The following is a 21794-nucleotide window of genomic DNA, read 5'->3' on the forward strand; positions in this document are numbered from 1 at the left end:
GCAGAACCAGTGTAGAGAAACTCGGCCCACACAGAACGAGTGGTTGTGGCAATTTGTCTCATTTATAGATGCCTTAGACTTTCCTCTGTAAAGATGGAAGATCTAACATATGGTTGGGATCACCCCACCACAACTATGAAGAGATTTAGCGACAGAAGATGAGCGAAAGAGACAGACTTCAAAGTTTCATTATCTTCTCTTTGGTCATGAAGAACAACACATCCGCTTGAAATTGAGAAAGAGCTTTCTTCATTCGTCAGACTACTTCTTGTCTCTCCTACGATACAAAGACTAGAGGTACAGCCAAATCTAGTTCCACAACACTTCACAACATTACAAAAAAATGTAAGTCCGGGCTTACAACTATTTTAACCCACGGAGTGGAAGGCAGTGATATCGGCGGTTGTACATCGTTATTTGTTCTTGATATCAGTCCCTTGCTATTGGGTCTTTCTTATTTATCTGGCGAGTATTTGATTTTTAATGGCAGTTATATGTTTATTTTTGGTTTGCTTTTCAGATGAAAAAAGTTTGAGATTGTGTTCTGATTCTTTGTAGATCGTGTTTATGAAAAGTATTTAATCAACCCACTGGGTTGGTCTTGTGATGAGCTCGTCATTAAATCAGCTGATTTCGATGTTGAGAGTTCTAAGGTTCAGATCCTAGTAAAGGAAGTTACTTTAAAACCAATTTGAATACAAGATCGTGGATACTGGTGTATTTGGTGGTTGGTTACAATTAACTACATATCTCAGGAATGGTCGACCTGAGACTGTACAAAACTACATTTCATTTACATTCATACACATCATCCTCATTCATCCACTGAAATAATACCTTACGGTAGTTCTGGAGGCTAAACAGAAAAAAGAGAGTAAAAAAGAATATTTTTAATCGGCTTATACCTTGACAGATTAGCAAAATGTTTGCATCCTTTTCTCCACATGATTCCCTTTAATTCATCTACTGAAGGTCCTTCAATGCTAGGGTCTTTTAGTTTAACAGGAATGCACCTGATACGGTCCTAGTTTTGTGAAGGATCCAATCTCTACTTCCTTTCCAAAGGTCTATGGTGGTGTCTCTATGGTTATGCGTATATTGGTGCCTATAGGTAAGTTGCTTAACTGGTTGTTGTAAGATAGGAAGGATAAGGAATCTAAGTTGAGATTCTTCATTTTCTTCTTCTGACAAGCCTTCTATTGAGTTGAATTCGCTGTTGTAGATGGCCTTCTTGCTTCTTTTTTTCATTTTCCCTGATTCTCCGTCGTGGGCCATCTGGTGAGCTCTAAAATGTGTACAAACAGGTGTGATGAGATGCAAAACAAATCTCGCTATCGCTATGTGGAGATACGTTGAAGGAGACACAGCGGACTGATCCAGGACTATGAACATATCCTTTTATCCTTGCATATCCTTTTCTGAAGGTTCACGCCTACTCAACAACCTGATATCAAGTAATGAAAATGCTAAATAGGTAGATGATTATTAACCTGCCGGGTTGGTCTAGTGGTGAACGCGTCTTCCCAAAACAGCTGATTTGGAAGTCGAGAGTTCCAGCGTTCAAGACCATTATAAAGTCAGTTACTTTTATACGGATTTGAATATTACATCATGGATACCGGTGTTCTTTGGTGGTTGGGTTTCAATTAACCACACATCTCAAGATGTACAAGACTACACTTCATTTACACTCAGACATATCATCCTCGTTCATCCTCCGAAGTAATACCTGAATGGTAAATCTCGGAGGCTAAACAGGAAAAAGGAAGAAGGTAGTTGATTATTGGAAGAATCAGATCTAATTCTCTTAGGACACTGAAACATAATTAACTTTTATCTTTCTAGAATTTGCTTGTATATATATATATATATATATATATATATATATATATACTTCCGTAGTTTTATACATTTTTAAATTTAATGATTAGGCAAACAACTATGGATCAAATATAATTTTTTCTGTTTTCTTTTTCTTTTCTTCCAACATTCTTTCATTTTTCCTGCATTTTTGGTCTTTCTCTTCCTCCAACCATATCACTTTGGTGTAACTGTTTTCCTTCCTCAACGTTTAGAACTTATATATTTTTTGTGTGAATAGCTATCTGCCTTTCATTTCCTGTTCTTAAATCCTTGGGTTCTGTAATTCTTTCTTCATTTCGTTTAGGTACCCGTGGTTGCTAAAAGTTGTTTGTTCCTAGAGTTTAATATTTGTTTATTCTCTGTTCATTTGTTCCGTTCATGTCGAGCCATCTGGTGCTACAATATAGTGGGTGCTAGTGCTAACGGGAAAGTTAAGCTGTGCTAGCATTCTACATTAGAATCCTGTATGGTGCGGTTGCATTTTTCATTTCGTCTGGATAGACAACTAGTGTGATTCATAGTTACTAGCATTCGGCGCTCGAATCTGATCCAAGGCAGTCACGTCATACTCTTAATCCGGATGGACTCCATTCTTCATTTGGATGAACGTAGCTTTAATGTTGTATTTAATCTTATATTTTTTATTTTTATTTCAAGTTATACGTTATGTTACAATTCATTTCATTAACTGTCAAGACGACAATTCATTAAACCATTATTCAACAAGCAACAAGGCATTGTCTTCATTCATCATCTATGAAAATACAGTCCAACCTCGCCCTAAAATCGATCACATCTATTCTGTATATATGTCCCAGGAATCTCAGTCTTAACGCCTTTTCATTATTTTCTATTTCTTCATACAGGTTTTGGTCGGGTTTCAGTCTGTATCCTTTTGTCATTTTCTTGGGGTCTAGGACTGTTTTCCCTATTTTGTAACGGTTCCAGGTTGATAAGTGTAACATTTCTCTTTCGTGTAGTGTCACTGTGGCGTAATGTTTGAGTCTGACCCCTTCTGAGAGGCTCCTTTTATTGTAGATATTTTTGGTCAGGAAACATAATTTATCCAATTTTTTTCTTTTCTCTTCTGTTGTTGTCCTACCTGTACTGTTGTATTTTATTGTTTCCTTAGATCTTTTAAACTAGAACACCACTAAGATTTCATTATTCGTACCAATTTTCTTTTAAGAGTAGTTTTTAATACTGGGCATTATTTCTCATTTTTCAAAGGATTGCTCTCTCAGTCATCTCTTTTAAACCTTTACATGTCAAATTGCTTCTTCCTCTATCTTCGTAAACAAAGCCAGGTCATTCGCAAAAGCCAGATGACTGACACGAGTTCTGCTTTTTTTGACCTTATTTCTTCTTCATTTTTTTACCGGAAGGTGAAATTTTTAATTTAATAAGGTAAGAAGATAAATTGCCTGCAATATATTTTCATAAGATGAAAAATTTCTTCTTCTGTAATCATCTAAACAATAAATTAAATATTGGAATGATATATTTCTATAAATATTTGAGTTTTCTCTGTGGAATAGGATTCTATTCCGTAGAGAAAACTCGAATATTTATAGAAATATAATTTATGGAAATGTATCTATCCATAACTTGGAGGCTTTGAAATGTGGTTATTCAGAAGACTGTTATGAGTAGCCTAAACAGATAGGATCACAAATGAAGAGGTCTTCCAAATAACATCAGAAAAAATAAAATTAATAGTGACCATCAAAGTACAGAGATTAAAATTTTTTGGTCATATGATGAAAGGAAAACATTATATGTATTTCTGACTGAATATCTAAGGAAAGCATGAATTGTGGTGAAGAATATCATAACTGTGTAAACTCAGAATTTTTTAATTTTGCATAAAATCAATTATTTAGAGCAGAAGTGATAAAAGATACATTAATAATTATGGTTATCGCCAATCTTTGTTCAAGGATGGCACAATATGAAGAAGAAGAAAAGTAAATAAATCTTATTGTGATTTGCACATAATAATATATTATACAGATCACATCATTATAAGATAAACTACAAATAAAAAAACATAAATTATAAGATAAGAAATTTATCCCATAAATTTAATTTTAGAAAATGTATTGGAAATTGTTTGTGTTAATTGTTTAGCTATATCATTATGCCTATTTATTTCTGATAGAATCTGGGTTAAAGATGTGGCATTGTGTTATTTTTTTTTCCTTCTATTTGTTATCTTTGAGTTAATCAACTATAAATAAAAATCATTAGCAACTGTATCAATATTGTTATAATTTTTCCAGGAATATTATGGGGGACCTTTTGATTTAGTAGACAATCACGGTGTCACCACTACCACAAATTCTGTTTTTAATTTCATTTTAATTTCTATTTTATTTTATTAATAAACTAAAGAATCTCATAATGTTTATTTACTTTTTTTATTGTTTACATTATTAATTAACTTGTAAATATATTACATTTATAATATTATATAACTAACTAGTACATATTTTGATATTTACAAAGCTGTATGATTTCCATATTATTTTATGAAGATAAGCATTATATATCATTGTTGCAGTGTGAACTCATTGTAAATTAATGGAAATCAATTATTTGTTGCAACATATCCTATTTCACTGCAGTACAGGTGGCCAAGAAGTCACCGTACCTCTAAAGTTATCGAAAAATATGAGTTAGGATATGTGTTTAGTTTCAAACCGATATTGGATAAGTATTTTTGTTAGGATCAGTTGGCAACAGTTTTTCATGTCACACACTCTAAGTAAAAGACAGTTGTGCTAAAATGGCTGACATGAGTAGTTACAGTGTCCAAGAGCGGTTAGTAACAAGTGTACGGGTTCATGAACGACACCATACGAATCAAACAATGAATTTTATTTCTGATATGTTTTGGCAATGCTTTAATAAGCCGCCACCATGAAATCCAACAAAAAAACTTGCGTTTCAATTAGGCAGTGTACGTTTCAATTAGGTTGTGAGTGGATGAAAGTTAATGCTGCCAGAAACGTGTTCTGCAGTTGCAGTTTCCATTTAACAATCTCCGATGAAATCAACTCATAAACAGTCAGCTGAACTTCATATACCATGGACGACAATACAAGACCGTATAAAAAAGGACTTGAAGATTGAGCCATTTCTTCCAATATTCATTGATGAATTGACAAATGCAGAAATGCAACTGTTGCACTGCATCCTGCTGGGCTTTATTAGGAAAATTCCTTGCTGTAGTGTACTGTGGAAAGGTTTTTTTTACTGACGAATGTGCAATCTATCGCAGTTTGTGTGCCAGTTATGTGTTATTATGGGCGAAAGAAAATCCTTATTACGCAACAGAATCAGAAAGAAATCCATCATACATCATAATATGGACTGGAATGACAGCTCATCATTTGTTTGGTCATTATATTTTGATAGGCCAGTGAATGCGTAAACTTATTTAGAGATGTTGGAGGCATGGTTAATACCACAGCTTCAAGAGAAGAATCTCATAGCACAAGTATGGTTGCAGCAGTTAGGTACCTGCACATTTTGCTCTATCAGTTTGCACATTCTGAATGAAAAATTTCCAGGATGTTGGATTGGCCGTGGTACTCCAGCGTTACCAGCTCCATTATCATGGCCATCACGAAGTCCTGATTTTACCAAATAATTCATTATGGGGAATTATCAAGACACACATATCTGCACATTGCAACACCACAAATGAAGAATTACGTGACACTGTGAGGGATGCCTTTCATAACATAACACTAAGAATGCTCCGTCGCATGTCACAGAGGACGTGGGGGACATATAGAATTGTGCATGCAACATGAGAGTGAGCACACAGAGCCACTGGACCATTAAAATTAATTAATACTATGTATCAAATGAGTAAATAAAATAATTCATTATTAGATTGTATTTTTCATTTATAACTCATTACAAATTTTTAGTTCTAACTTTACGGGTATGGTGACTTCCCAGTCACTCTGTACATATGTCTCTTTTTAAAATTATGGCAGAAAATTAAAAGAAAAATGAATTTACAGAAATGTGGAAAAAAATGAATTTGAAGAAATATGGAAAGTACCTCAAGGTGATAATCATATAGTTGAACAGGCAGCACTAGTAATTTTTTTTTGTTTGAAAATATAAAATTTTTTCAGGATTTTAAAATATTAACATTGTGTGTAATCTTAATTAAAACAATTTTGTATTTTAAAGATATCAGTATTTTATAAAATATACATCTTTTTAATTAATATTAATATTTTAATTTTATTAATTTATTTGTACAGATGGTCGCACCTGTAGCTAATTGGCCATCAGTGCCGAGCGGTCCAGGTAGAAGTCCACCATCATCGCCTCCTACACCAGTACCTTGTTCAGATCCTGATGCTCCATTGAATTTAAGTAAACCTAAATCATCACCTGGTCGTGTACCATCAACGACTGAACATTCTGGACACCTTCAAGAACCACAACTTGGTCCGTTAGCTGCTACAGCGCCAAAATTACTTCCACCTAGCCTTGTTATGCCAAGATTTTTACCGTATGCAGGTCTACCACCTCATGTTAACCCTACAGGTATTTTATTTTTTTTATATCATAATTCTTAAATTATTTTACCTAGCTTTTATAATTAAAATACATTTTTATCTCATTTATTTAACTTCTAGCGGTTGTAATAATTAATCTGTTTTAATCCTCTCCAAAGGAATTCAATTTAGAGAGGATGGCTTTCTGACTGACTTGATGTTTGCTAATGACAGTGGCATGTTCACAGACAGTGATACTAAGGCCACTGATATTCTCTATGATACCTCCCGCATTGTCCAATTTTATGGCCTGAAAATAAATGCAGATAAGACACATGTACTAACAACAGACGGCTCATACACCATCTTCCAACTGGATAGTGTGCAAATTGAGCAAGAATTCAAATATTTTGGCTCACTGGTCCAGAAGAAGAAAGTAGCAGCTATGGTGAAAATCCACAGTTCAATTAGTCAAGCAACCACAGCATTTGGTTCCCTTAAGTGGTACTTGTGGAAACAAAGCAACGTCTTGCTAGAGACTCGAGTTCATCTTCTCCGAACCCTGATCCTGCCAATTTTATTGTAAGGAGCTAAAACATAGACACTAGTTAAGATAGACCTGAGCAAACTTGAAGTGTTCCAAATGCAATGTCTATGCCAGATAATCAGGGTCTCACTTCAGGATCACATCCGAAATGAGGATATCCACCATTACTGCAAACAACATCCAACAATCTAAGAACAGATTCAGAAATTAAGACTGCAATGGTTTGATCATGTCTGCACAATGAGTGGAAACCGACTATCATGTAAACTCCTCTGGCATGAATGACCAACCCATTTCAGAGTCCAACGAATAGCTCCTGAGAAAACATGGATCAAGCAGATCGATGATGATATAAAAAACCACAGGCTAAACCTTAATGAGACCAGGACAATGGCTATGGATTGCCGGGCATGGAAAAGCTTCTTGTTAGTGAAATCAGACAACCATTGGCACCTACAGCAGCGTACAGGTTTAGGAGTCTATCCAATCCAAATGTCAGATAGGGATCATATAATAAATAATACTCTTGTATAACACTACCAGGATTCACACTATATTTTGTACACTTTACTTTATATAAATATAGGGCCATTCGGAAAGTTCTCGGCCTGACAAAGAAAACAAGATATTATTTTTTATTTTTGTATGATCTCACCTTGCAATTCAATACATTTAGATCAGTGATTTTCTATCTTTTTAATACTCAGTATAATGCAATTTGTCCAACTTTCCAAAATAATATTTGTTGTCTTAGCTTTTACTTCATCATTTGAAGTGAATCTTCAACCAGCGAGTCATTTCTTCAGGTTGGAAAGAGAAAGTAATTGTTGGGAGCCAAATCAAGCATACATGGAAGCATTTCGAACTATATCTGATGGATTTTTGCTGGAACAACCTAAGACGTATATAAATAAGCATTTTCATGGTTTAGTGTACTTTCTTTTTTGCCAGATGTTTAGCCTGAATAGCACCCTTCAATCAGTCCAGTTGCAAAACATAGTACTCTTCAATGATCATCCTGTCTTTTTCAAGATAGACTATGAGCATCACATCTATAGCTATGACTTTTCCTGCAGATTGAACGGTTTTTGCTTTCTTTGACATCTGCTACCATTTGTCTCTAGTGTGTAATAATGAATCCATTTTAATTATTATTTTTATTTCTACTTATTTTTCCCATTATTTTTTATTTCTTCTTCCTTCTTTTTTATATTTTCCATATTTCTGTTTTGCATTTAATTGTTTAGTTTTATTATTGTATTATAATGTCTAATTTTTCAGATTTCTTTACAAGAACTTTTTATTGTATGCATTTTTTATTATTCTGTAAATCTTTTTCCATTTTGAAACTCTAACCTGTAATGCCAATTTTTTTAATCCATTCATGTGTGTAAGAGTACCTAGATATCTGAATTCTTTGATTATTTCTACTTTTCTTATTCCTTTTTATATATATTTATTTATTAAATAAATAATATAAATAATTAATATTAGATCATAAATTCTTATAAAATACATACACAAAAAGTTACATACATATTTATCCTGCAGAAATGTATATAGGCATCTGCATGCAGCCTGACTTATAAAAAAAAACATAACATCACAAACAATACTAGTAATTTAACAAAATAAAGACAAATATTTAATCCATATACAAAGTGAATTCTTCAAAATGTAGTCTTCTACTTCATTACATGCGAAGACTGTATGTGAGAATTATCTACTTCCAATTAACAAAATACCTTTTCTTCGAGTACTGTATTTATTAATTTTTCTAGTAATTTTTTTTAAACATTGTTCGATATCAAAGTTTTATAAAGATTTAGAAGTGTATTAAATTATTAACAGATGTATACACATGTTTTTTTTGGCTTTTTCAGAAGAAGCCTTAGGTAACTGTAAAGACTTACATCTTTTAATTGAAATATTTTGTAGATATATGTTAGATAAACAACTATAATAAGGATTCAAAAGCATATTTTATTTAAAATTCAAAGGAATAATCCTATTGGTAGTATTTATTTCAGATATTATTATGATAATTTTGACGTACATTACATAAAATTTTTAAAAGTGATTTGCTTGCACTTAACCATGAAACTATATGGCCATAAACAAACTATCTGTAATTATTATCTTTTTTAGCCTATATAATATTTAAGTTATATATTTTGTCCTTGCTAATAAATTTGCTATTTGAAAATCCCATCTCAAATGTTGATCCACCAAAACGTCTAAATATTTTGTATTTTCAGTACTTTTAACAGTTTCATTATTTATCTTTAATTAAAAATCTAACGGCAAAAGATGACAGTGCTTGGAAAAAATTATGCACACCGTCTTATCAGCATTTAAAGAAAACATATTTGAACCTAACCAAACTTTTATACTATTTGAGAGATGTTGTAAATTGTATTTTACATTAATTCTGTTGTTAGACAAGTACTGCTGTGTCATCTGCATAGGAAATTATGGCATTATCATTAGTGTTTACAGTATTATTGTATGTTTTTAATTTTTTTTCATTATTTTTGACTTCTCAACAAATTTAAGTCATGTTTCTCTAGCTATTTTTACCTTACTTCAACTTTTTTTATTGTCTTTTCAAAAAAAAAGTACAATGCACAGTACTTTATCACATGATCTGATTGATATCACTATAATATAAGGGTTTCCCTTATATTATATATATATATATATATATATATATATATATATATATAAAATTTTGTGGCTCAGAAATCTCCATAAATACAAAATCAATTTCATTGAAATTTGGATATGTTGTAATAGTGAATCTGAAGTTGTGCACGTGAAAATTTAATGAAGATTGCTCGAGTCATTCTTGAGTTATGCACAATTTAAGGTTGAAAAAATTAGAGTGGAGCAAGTTAGAAACATGATTTATTATGATGCTGCAAGTTGGAACATTGACGTTTCTTTATTTATTGTTAGCAATATCGACATCATTTTAATTTTTTATTTATTGTAGTACATTTTTGACATGTAACTATTTTTTTATGAATTAAGCGTTTTTTTTTTTTTGTAAAATTTTTGATTAAATGAGTTGATACTTTTTCATAAGGAAACAATATAAAATAAAACATCAGTCTTTTTGCACAGTTCTGCGCAATAATGTGTAAGTCAGCTCTGTCTTGCACAGAGCTGCACAAGAAATTTTTCTTTTAAATTATTTATTTTCAGTTTAATTATTTTTCCAGGGAAACTTAGTATGTCACCTGTTAAAGAAGGGGATAAATTACCACCTTATTCAGGACTACATTTATATCCTCCACCTCCTCATCCGCATGCTCATCCCCATCCACCATCCAGCCTCAGAGATGATAATAAGGATGATACTGACTTCATGGCTTCTTGTCATTGTAAGTTGACTTTTTTCAATTCAGTTATAGTAAAAATCTTTGTATGTAAGAATTAAGTTGTAAATTAATTTCTGTTTTTTTATACTTTTTTCATTTTTTATTGTATTACTGATGGTTATCCCAAAAAATTACCACAGTTTAATGTGGAAATTTTTCTTGTGTCTATCTTAATAAAATCTTTACAAACTATTAATAAAAAAATAAAAATAAAATAGGTAATTAGATTACACCATAGGACAAAATATAATTTTAAAACAAAATATGTACCATAATTTTTAATAAGTATTATATTTTTAATAAGGTTCATCAAAAAAGCAAAGAAAACTTGCTTGAAATAAATTTAAAACTCATAATAATTAAAAAACTATTTATTTTGTTCTTATACAGAAATATTTGTTTATTTTTTTAAAATTTAATAATTTATCTAAAAATCTTATAAATTATAGAAAAAAAGAATTACATTTGTTTGAGGCAAGAATAAGAGTTGTATAGTGACTACTCAACACTTCCCAGTCAGTTTTTTAAAAGCATATTTAGAGTTAAAACTGAAGGGGCAATTATGATAGTAAAATTTTAAAACTTCAGGTTGAAGTGGTATCACTAGTTATATCACTAGTATTTTATTACACAATGAAGATGGATCTATGGTACAACTTCCTGAGAACACTTCAATGAATTATTCAAATTTGAAATTAGATAGTTGATTCAATGATCGATTTAATACTGATGTGTAATAATATATTTTCCTTGAAGAAGACACCTTTAAACCATTTCCCTAATAACCTTGGCATGGGATGCTTGTTATTCTATTTATTAATTACATTGATATGTGTCCTATGTCAATTTGCTTATTACTATTTGGTTGTAGTACCAATCAGACAAAATTGTTAGTTAAGATTTATATTTAAATTATTACTTATTTAGAAACTTAAATGCAAAAAAAATTTTAGAAGTAAATTGGACTTAAAATAATTGCAAAAATTGTGGTTTTTATATATATATACGTACACACTATTATATAAAGAGAAAGGTTTTTTTTTTTTGTTTGGGATAAAGAAAAAACTACTACATAGGAAACTCTGTATTCTTAATTGTTACTTAATAAAAAATGTTATATATTTAAAATTTCTCCTAAACTCATATAAAAAGGAGGAAAAATATTTTATTTATATTTATAAATAAAAATATGTATTTATATTTGTTTTTCACTATTAAAATTTTTATTACAGTGTGGGGTCCAAGTGAAGGAGGATATAAATTGCAAGAAGACTGCAGTGATAAAGGTCTGTTGTAATTTACTTGAATTTGTATTTTGTAAATTTGTTAAAATTAAATATAAAAATATCTTTTAAGTGGTAGGTATAAAAATATCTTTTAAGTGGTAGGTATGTGCTTTTGTGCAGGTGGGTAAGGGTGTATGTGAATGTATGAAAATTCTTGAATAAGGTTTTTTTTTGCTTGAAACCTTATATGTGGGAATACAGAAATGGAATTTTGTAGCGTAGGAAATATGCTATGCCAGTCTGTGATTCAAACACAGAACCTCTGGATCAAAGGCCGAGACCCTACCACTTTGCCATTAAGATTGGCTTAAAATAAAATAATTTTTCAAAATAGTAATACTGCGATCTTGTGATGTTCATGTAATTCATTTATAATAAATTGTGTAAAAAATATTAGTTTTTTTTTTAAATTACAGATGTAATTATGCGAATTATGCCCTAAATAGTAAAAAAATGTACTAAATAAGACATTTTTTAATGAGTTTATTAGATTATTATTATCTCTGAAAAGATACAGATGAATTAAAATTACACCAGAGATTAAATTGATAAATTAGAAAATATTGTTATTCCATGTTGTTCTTCAGTATTCACTTAATAAAGACATTTTTTATAATTTAACAAGACCTTTGCCTCATTCAAACTTAACATTTATGATTAATTCACAACAAACGTTAAAATATTTTAACGTATGAAAAATACATTAAAATATACTAGGATTCAAACTTCAATCTCCAGATGAAAGGTTGAGATTCCTACCACACTGCTAAGGAGGTTGATAATGGTGATTTTCTTTTATAATGGGATAAATGAACAAAAATAGAATGTTTTCTTCTTTACAATCAAATAGCAAACACAAAGTAGACACACACATCTAAGCTTATTTATTTAACTGCAGCAGATTAGTTTTTACTTTGAGTAACACATTTATTAATTGACCTTTAAAATTACTGTATTTCTATCATCTGCATAAAAACAAAGCTCTTTAATAATAAATAATTCTAATTATTTCAAATTTATATGTTACAGAATAAATAAGAAAATTTGATTTTATATTTTTTTAAATGACACTGATGTTAAAATCTATTACAATAAAATTTTTATTTCTGATTGAAGGGATAACACAAATTCTTCCAGTCATTATAGAACAAACTTTTTTTAATAAATGCATCTTACAGTAAAATATTTTATGATATAGTTGAGCTTAAACATTGAATGTACTACATGAATATTTTTAATTTATAAAGCTAAAACGTAAATAACATTTATACAATTTTTTCTTAGCACAGACAATAATTTGGAGAATTTGTGGATAAATTGAAAATTTTCTTAACAAAAAATCATTGAACTTTTTCAACATCATCCCACATTATAGTATTTTGTACCATTATAGCATATAGCATAAAATGGGCATTAAAACAACATTAAATATTTTTATTTTTAATTCTTCTGTACAAGATTTCTCTTTTTCTCTGAATACAAGATGAATTAGATTAGATGAAATATTATTATATGGCTGTCTGCCCTAAGCCAGGTCCTGTATACTACATTTGTCTGTTATTTTTCTGCTTCCAGTAGAAATTTTGAGTTGTTGATAGATTTCAAATCCTCTCAGGTTGTTTACAATGTTTGCTTTACAGATTCTATTGACCCTATTATGTTGTTTTAATCATTTGTTCTACTCTCATGATGTATTCTGACTATGAAGGTTTTTCTATTCTGGATCATTGTAACCCCACTTCTTCTATTCTCATTTACTCACATTATTAATATTTTACGTTTCATTTGTCTACACTCAATTTTTTTCAATCTCCTTCATAACTGCATTTCAAATTCTTCTATCTTTACTTTGTACATCTTTCCCCTACACTTGTAAAGATAAACTAATTACTTAGTAGTAAATGGGTTTTGTTTGCATATTTAAATTAAAAATCTTTAATTAATTTTCTGTTGTTTTTTTCTTACAGCAAAAATGGTACGTCAACAAAAACGTGATGGGGAAAGCAAGCCGCACATTAAACGTCCTATGAATGCATTTATGGTTTGGGCTAAAGATGAACGAAGAAAGATATTAAAAGCATGTCCAGATATGCATAATTCTAATATTTCAAAGATATTAGGTAAGGTATAATTTTTTTTTTTTTTTTTTTGTTTACTTCAGATTCTAATATGTTGTCTAACATTTTTTAATAATGCAAGTGTTGTTGGAGCTGAGTGCAATCAAGCATTATTGTGGAACAATACATTTCAATTTTACAGTAGGTTTTTCATTGTTTTTCACAGTAAATTTGCGAGTTTATCTTTGTTGTATTTGGAAAGAAATCAGTGAGAAATCTATTTGGTTCTAGAAAGCACTCACTTATTTTTTGGAGGTGCCTAGAATTTACGTTACTTTAAAGGGAGTGCTTGAGTTACGCCATTCCATTGATTGATAATTACTTTTAGTAATTTTATAACATCAATGTTTCATTACCACTAACATGCTTAAGAATTTTCTTGAAACCTTCTTAATAACATCAGTCAAGGAATATCTACCATGCCACTACCATTTACTCTTTCTTCTTTGGACAGGAAGTGTGGAAATCATTCAGTAAAATTTTTTTATTCTTAAAATGTTGAATGGTAACTTCATGTAGAACTGGGCTTGAAATTTGAGAAAATTAATGTTGTAATCCATTGATAATATATCATGTAACCTAAAATGTCATTTACAATATTTTACTTCAGTTCACCATCATCAGAGATATTTATACAATTGATTCATTTAAACTTTTTTGATATCATTAATTTTTTATTTTAACATTGTAATCTTAAACATGCTAAAGCTGCATACATATTTTAACAAAGAATATGAGATGTACGAAATGATACATAAAGAAATTCTACATCCTTTCTGGGAATCAAATGCTAGACCAAATAATCTAGAAGCCAAAATTCTAACTGACACACCATTAAACATGATACCAGCTTTTTTCTCACAATTAATTCATTCATAAACTTTCAACTTATTTACCATTAAATTTTTATGATGTGAAAGTTTTTAGATTTAAAAACAAGATCACACTTTGAATTTTATATCTGATGAGATTTTCTTTATTTTTTTTCCACATTTCTTCATGCTCAGGAAAACTATAATACCATACTGATGGTCAAAACTTAACACAGATTTATCAAATACAATATGAACTGACTGCATTGATACTATAAGCCACCTGTGCAAGCATTCTGCACAAATTCTTTTTACTTTCAATACGGCTTTTATGTATATAAGAAATATTATTTATTAAACAGAATGGTGAAATGAAATTTTTAAATTATTACTGAATTCCTTGAAATTAAAGGTGAAAAGGTTAACTTAAGAGAGAACTCATCTAGTACACGAATGAAATTCTCAGTGTGTTCCTTGATTTGAGACATGAATATGTCAAGATAAGCTCTTCTAGTTACTGTGTTTTTGAAAAAAAGAGCAATTTACACCTTTTCATGAGAGATAGCATAAGATAAGTGTTTACCTTCAGGCAAATCACACATCTGCTTCTTTAGAGTTTCCTGTTTCCCAAATTCATATGTTGAGTCTGTTGATCTTTCCATTAATGATTCACATACATGTGTCACTAAAAATTAGGTGTTAAACGAAATCAGATAAAAGTTGTTTTATAAACCAATCAAAAGTATCTATTTCAGTTATAATCTTTTTTTCATCTCTTTAATTGCATTTTTATAGATTTATTGTGTAATATCTACCTCTAAAAGGAGAATTTTCATTCTGCATATATATATATATTTTTATCTTTTTGTAACTAGTTTAGTAGTGTTGTTAGTTTATATAAAATTAAAATAAAATTAATTTATCTTCAATTTAAATCCACTTTATTACAACTCATTTAAATCGGATCAAAATTAAATTAAGGAAGTAAAATAATTTATAATATGATAATAGTCTAGACATTAATATTTCTTATTTTATTTATTTCTTTTAATTTATAAAATAATAAATAATTAACTGATTTTTCAATATAAAACAAAAAGAAAACAATAAAAATTAATTAATAGCTTATTTTATTATTTCCATGTCGTTTGTCATATTTTAATTACTTCAACTTATTTAAGTGTTGTCCATTATTATTTAAAATCATTTATGAATCCAGACTTTTTTTTATCTTAAAAATAAAAAATAGAAATAGTTAAACATTATTGTTTAATATTATATTTGAAAATTATATAAATCGTTATATTTAACCTTGGTAAAGTTGTTTCATATCTATTGATATACAATGGTATATATATATATCAATTGGATCAGAATTCTTTTAATTGTCTTTTGATTTACGATGATGATTGATTATTATTATTATTATTTCATTATTGTATAAAAGTCAATGATGACAAAAGATAATAAACAATTATTGTTAATAAATCAATTAAATTTTTGTTTTTTATCTTGGTGATTTATTTCAATTATTTAATTTTTTCCCCTTTATTATTAAATAATAAAAAAATTTTACATAAAACTGATATTTAAAAAAAAAAGACATATGTGGATGATGATGATGTTTGCATCACGATATTGTTATCATGTTTATGAGTGTGTAATTATTATGAAGTATTTTAGTAATTCTTCTATTATTGTTAATTTTATAATATCATTATCAGTTCAATAACTGTAACAATATTTCATTGTTAATTATGTTTTTAATTCATAATTTTAACTTTATTATTCTAATTTTCATAACTGAATATTCAAATAAAAAATTATCATCGTTAATCCTTTCATTACTGTGAATTTAACTACACTATTTATCTTGTGTCTGTATATCTTTTTTTTTTAATAATATTTATGTAAATAATTATATAAAATAATAACACGTTTCTTACTTGTTCAAAATTAAAAAAAAAAAGCATTCGGGCTTATTTAATAAATTTTTTAAGCAGTATCACGCATCACATCAATCGTTTACCGTTAGTCACTTTCTTTTTTCTGTTTAGCCTGTAAATGTAGTCTTGTACAGTCTCAGGTCGACCGTTCCTGAGATGTGTGGTTAATTCATACATACCAACACCAAAAAATACTGGTATCCACGATGTAGCATTAAAATCAATAACAGTTCACCACTAGACCAACTCAGTGGGTTAACTACTGTTAGCCCACTGGCTGGTCTTGTGGTTAACTTGTCACAAACCAGTTGTTTAACAGCTGATCTTTCGAAGTTGAAAGTTCTGAGGTTCAAATTTTTTAGGTTTATTTAATTGCTTTTATACGGATTTGATTACTAAACAATGGATACTGATGCACTTTGATGATTGAGATTCCCTTAACCACACCTCTCAGGAATGGTCAGCTTGAGTCTTACAAGACTATGCCTCATTTACATATCATTCATATAATTCTCATTTCATTTGTGCCAGGGAGGGTTTCATTTTGTTCACTACTTGATCAGACTGCAATGTATACATTAAAGAAAAAAAAATTAGTACTGATCTACATATTTTATGATTAAAATTAAGTGGCAGATGTTGGAGAATCCATATTTTTTTTAAGTTAAAATATAGACCTGATTCAATACCATTCAATATCCCATCCAAAATTTGGTTTCAAAACATTTTCCATTCAACTAATGGTAGGCTAGCATTTTTGACATTTGACTATCCACAGCACTATTTAGGTTATTCATTCTAATAGTTAGCTAGCAACCCGCCGAGTTGGTCTAGAGGTGAACTCATCATCGCAAATCAGCTGATTTTGAAATCAAGAATTATAAGGTTCAAATCATAGTAAAGGAAGTTAGGCATTTACTTTCATTCAGATTTGAATACTAGATCATGGATACTGGTGTTTCTGGTGGTTGGGTTTTCAATTAACCACATATCTCAGGAATGGTAGACCTGAAATTGTACAAGACTACACTTCATTTACATTCATACATATCATCCTCATTCATTCTCTGAAGTAATATCTAATGCTGGTTCCAGAGGCTAAACAGAAAAAAAGTAGTTGGCTACTTCTGATACAGTGAGTTACATTTTTGTCTGGTTTTAATTATATTTGAAGTATTATAATTATTCAAAATAAATGCAGTGGTATCAAATGTAAATGTTGGTGCAAAGACAAGAAAACAAATTATTAATTGTAATAAATGGAAAAGAGAAAAGTTAAAAAAAAATTAGGTAAATTCAAGTCTAACATTAAAATTTTGCTGGCACATTAAGGAAGCTATCAAAATTTTAATTTTAGCAAGTAACAGTAAATTTCTTAGTTTAATATTAAGTTTACATTAATTAATTTACTAGGATAATTTTACAGATTGTTAGAGGTTAGAATGAAGTAACTAGATCTGACATAATTTCTGTATTGATATTATATCAATGACTGGATTATTGAAAAATGTTATGAAAAGAAGGAATTAACCTTAGTAATTGATTATTTTATTTTACAAATAACGTTTAATTTTTTGTTTTGAAGATACACGTCAAAAGAATTTCCCAGTTTTCTACAGTGCAATCACAATAAAGGGACATTTAAGAGCAAATCATTAACTACAAATGAAATAAGAAATTTCTTCAGAGATTTTATAAACTCAAGGATAGACCAACTTGTTATTGCTTGAATTCTATGAAAAAGCCATAAATAGTAAAAGTTGTAAGAAATAAAACTGTAAATTTCATAAATCATCTTCAAATTTTTCCTGAAGATTTCTGTATTATTTTGTTCATGAATAATGTGCTTGATGTTATATTCTTCATTGTACCCCTCATTTTGTGTTAAAACAATTTGACTCGTACATCTTTGATCTGGCATTAAGCAACTAATAGAACTCTTCGTTTACAAGGCAAATTGGTTTATGTAATTTTTCACACTTTTAATCTAGAACACAAATTTCAATGGGTTTTGGAATTTCTTTTTTTTAAATAAATTTTACACTCAAAAATTTTATATCTCCAAATTTTGTAATAAAATTTTAATGTATCTTTCTTTGGTTATATTACTATAACACAGACTAGTATTTCAAATCTAATTTTAAAATATTCCAAAGATTTTTATTTACTTGCATCATTCACATAACCTGTGCACATTTTTTATTGTTTGATAGATAATAAAAATTGAATCAAAAAATCATTGCAGAACCGTGTGTGTGTGTGTGAATAAATATTTAAGTTTGAAAAATTCAGTGACCTTAAAAACCTAAATATTTATGAAAAATAAATTAATTTGAAAAAATTATCAATTTGTTTGAAAAATAGTCAATTTAATTCTGGAATCAATAGACCTAGAAATATCAGAATTGAATTGTGCATTTCCAGTTGTGAATTGTATATAGAACATGCATAAAAAATTTTAAAACATTGGTCAAATAGTTTCAGAGGAGTTTATGAATAAAACTTTTCACAAAGTTGGCCCAGGAAGACTGCACATGATTTCATCAGGTTGTGCCAAATAAAAATAATTTATGTGAAAATTTCAGTGAAAATATTATTATTTTTGTTCTAAATTCAATTTTTATTATTTGCAGGTGCTCGATGGAAAGCTATGTCGAATGCTGAAAAACAACCATATTATGAGGAACAATCAAGATTATCGAAATTACATATGGAAAAACATCCAGATTACAGGTACAGACCACGACCAAAGAGGACGTGCATTGTAGATGGTAAAAAAATGAGAATATCTGAATATAAGACATTAATGAGGCAACGACGTAATGAAATGCGTCAGCTATGGTGTAGAGGTGAAGCCGGCCCTGGTCCTTCTGGAGCTGCTGGACCGAGTTATGGATATAATCCTGATGGATCAATCTCACCATCAGACATGCTCACGTTTTCATCAGATAATTCACCTAGCCCTAGTTCCCATAACGATGACTGAAATAACGAGCAAAATTTTCAGTTCTACCAACAGTACAATTTTAGTACTAATTATTATAATTATAATTTATTTTCATCAACCTCATCATTTAACACTTAAATTAATTATTTATAATCGTCTCTGCTGAATTCATATATTTTAAGATATTTCATTTAATTTTAATTGAATTTTTTTTTTTTATTTTAAAACTAATCGTTAAAGAAAAGTATATCCATGACTACTTTTATCTGGAATTTCATCTCTAAGAAAATTAGAGTTTAGTTTGCAATGTTTATTTAAAGCTAATTATCTTGATCGCAATTTAAAATGTGTTTTTTAACATTTCATTATTTTATTGACTTTTTGATAAAAAAAGTTTGATTTACTGATTCCAAGAGATTTAATACTCAATTAACATGAGTATCAGTATATGGATCAAGCAGACTGTTACTATGATTTATTGTATAATGTGAATAATTTAACAATTTCGTATTTGGAATATCTTGGAAAAAATTCTACATTATTAAGATAATCGAAGTATAAACTCGTTAGTTGTTGAGCAACATTTATGTCTTTCTGTCAGGAACAAGATAATCATTCCTTAACTTCCGAACATATGCTGTTTAAAAAAAACTTATGTATTGTTATCAATGATGTCAACTTTATGATTTCTTTATAAAAAATATGACTTCAATTGATTTCCATGGATTTTTCTTATGTACCAAACTATACAATAATTGTTAATTAACGAAAGTGCACAAAGAATCAAATAGGAATTTTTCTAATCAGTTTTACTTTAAATATCCATATCAAACTATTACAATTTTTTTTTAGTGAAAATAAACTTCTTTTTCAAAATAATATATATAACTAACCCTATCAGAAACTTTGAAAGAAATGCTGAAACTTTACACAAACTCCTACATTTGGTATATAAAATGACCTTAACATGTTAGTTACAGTATTTTTTTAACGCATCTAATTTCTGTGCATTACAAGGCCCTGTTGTCAAGTATTTGCATTTTCACTCGTGCATTACAGGATACCAATATCTTGTAAGCTTTTACACTATCTGTGAGTCCTGATTATTATTACTATTTATGAATTTTACATTCAAACAGTGTGGTACCGATCACCGAATTTAATCCTTTTAACATTAGAATTTAATTTTTATAATTATTCAGTATGATATAAAAAAATATATGAAGAAATGGATAAAATCTCATTTTAGATGCATAAAATACACATAAGGGAAATGAAAGGGAGAACAGGATGTCTCTAATTGCTTATACAGGACATACAAAATCAACTGCAATCAACCATGATTTGGTTTCGATATTTAAGTTTTGTCAAGATAAATAAGGTTAAAAATTTCAATTACAACTTTATTTTTATCTATAATTAAATCTTTATCTTTCTATAATTAAAAGATAAGTAAAATAAACAAAAACCTTTTATCTCATTGTCAACAATGGAGTCTTTGTTCAAATTTTTAAGTAGAATATACTTTAATTGTTAACTATATTTCATAAATTTTTATCTGAAATTTACACAGTATAAAAAAAATTTTCACACTTCTTCCAGTAAAACCCATAGAAATTTTCAAATAGTAAAGTAATTTTTAAGTTATTTAGGAATAGATTTCCCCTATATAATATAACTGATTTGTTTCATAACAGAAAGGAATACTATAATTTATCACTTTACACTATTTATCTTGGTTTATCTTAATAGCTATGATACATGTAAAACACTTGAGTACAAAAAATACCATACTTAGTTTGTATTTCTGAAAATGAAATACAATCATGTAATAAAATACAATATTTCTGAAAATAATTTACAGTGGTAAACAGAATAAAGGTCACAGTCATTTGCAATGCGATATATCCCTAAATTTTGATGGGAATATCATGCAAGTGTGTGGTAGCAGAGTATTTGGCTCAATAAAGAATGTAATCACTTAATTTGTAAATTTTCCTAATAACCCTGACATATGATGCTTCTTATGATTGAGAATAACTTTTTATAATTTATATGAATAAATTTCATCTGGTATCAGATCGTACACTACCATTAGGTTATGCTATCTAATATACAAAAAAATGGTGCTAAAAATCATTAAAATGTAATATTTACATTTGATCTGAATATTAACAAAAAAAAAAAAAAAAAAAAAATGTTTGATAAGATTATAAATCTTAAGTTTTGTTAGTGTAGTTGGTTGATGCTCACTATTTCACTATGCTTGCCTAAAAGTACGTATTAATGTTGGTGAACGAGTGTGGTGGGTTTATGTAGGACGGGGAGAGAAATGAACTGTTATATGTACACGATATTGTTCAGCTT

The 21794-nt window shown here is 29.1% G+C and overlaps 1 protein-coding gene across 1 annotated transcript in view; it reads left to right on the forward strand.

Annotated features, from left to right (window-relative positions):
- The window catches only part of Sox102F (transcription factor Sox102F), a 213842-nt gene extending 194319 nt beyond the window's left edge, over window positions 1-19523 (forward strand). Inside the window, exons 5-9 of the mRNA XM_075378012.1 lie at window positions 6150-6438; window positions 10161-10322; window positions 11552-11605; window positions 13573-13725; window positions 19114-19523. Coding sequence (XP_075234127.1) covers window positions 6150-6438; window positions 10161-10322; window positions 11552-11605; window positions 13573-13725; window positions 19114-19466 — 1011 coding nt within the window. The 3' untranslated portion in view covers window positions 19467-19523. The remainder of the gene's footprint in view (window positions 1-6149; window positions 6439-10160; window positions 10323-11551; window positions 11606-13572; window positions 13726-19113) is intronic.
- Window positions 19524-21794: the final 2271 nt, after the last annotated feature.

Source organism: Lycorma delicatula, chromosome 11 (genome assembly GCF_047948215.1).
Source record: "Lycorma delicatula isolate Av1 chromosome 11, ASM4794821v1, whole genome shotgun sequence".
Lineage (NCBI taxonomy): Eukaryota > Metazoa > Arthropoda > Insecta > Hemiptera > Fulgoridae > Lycorma > Lycorma delicatula.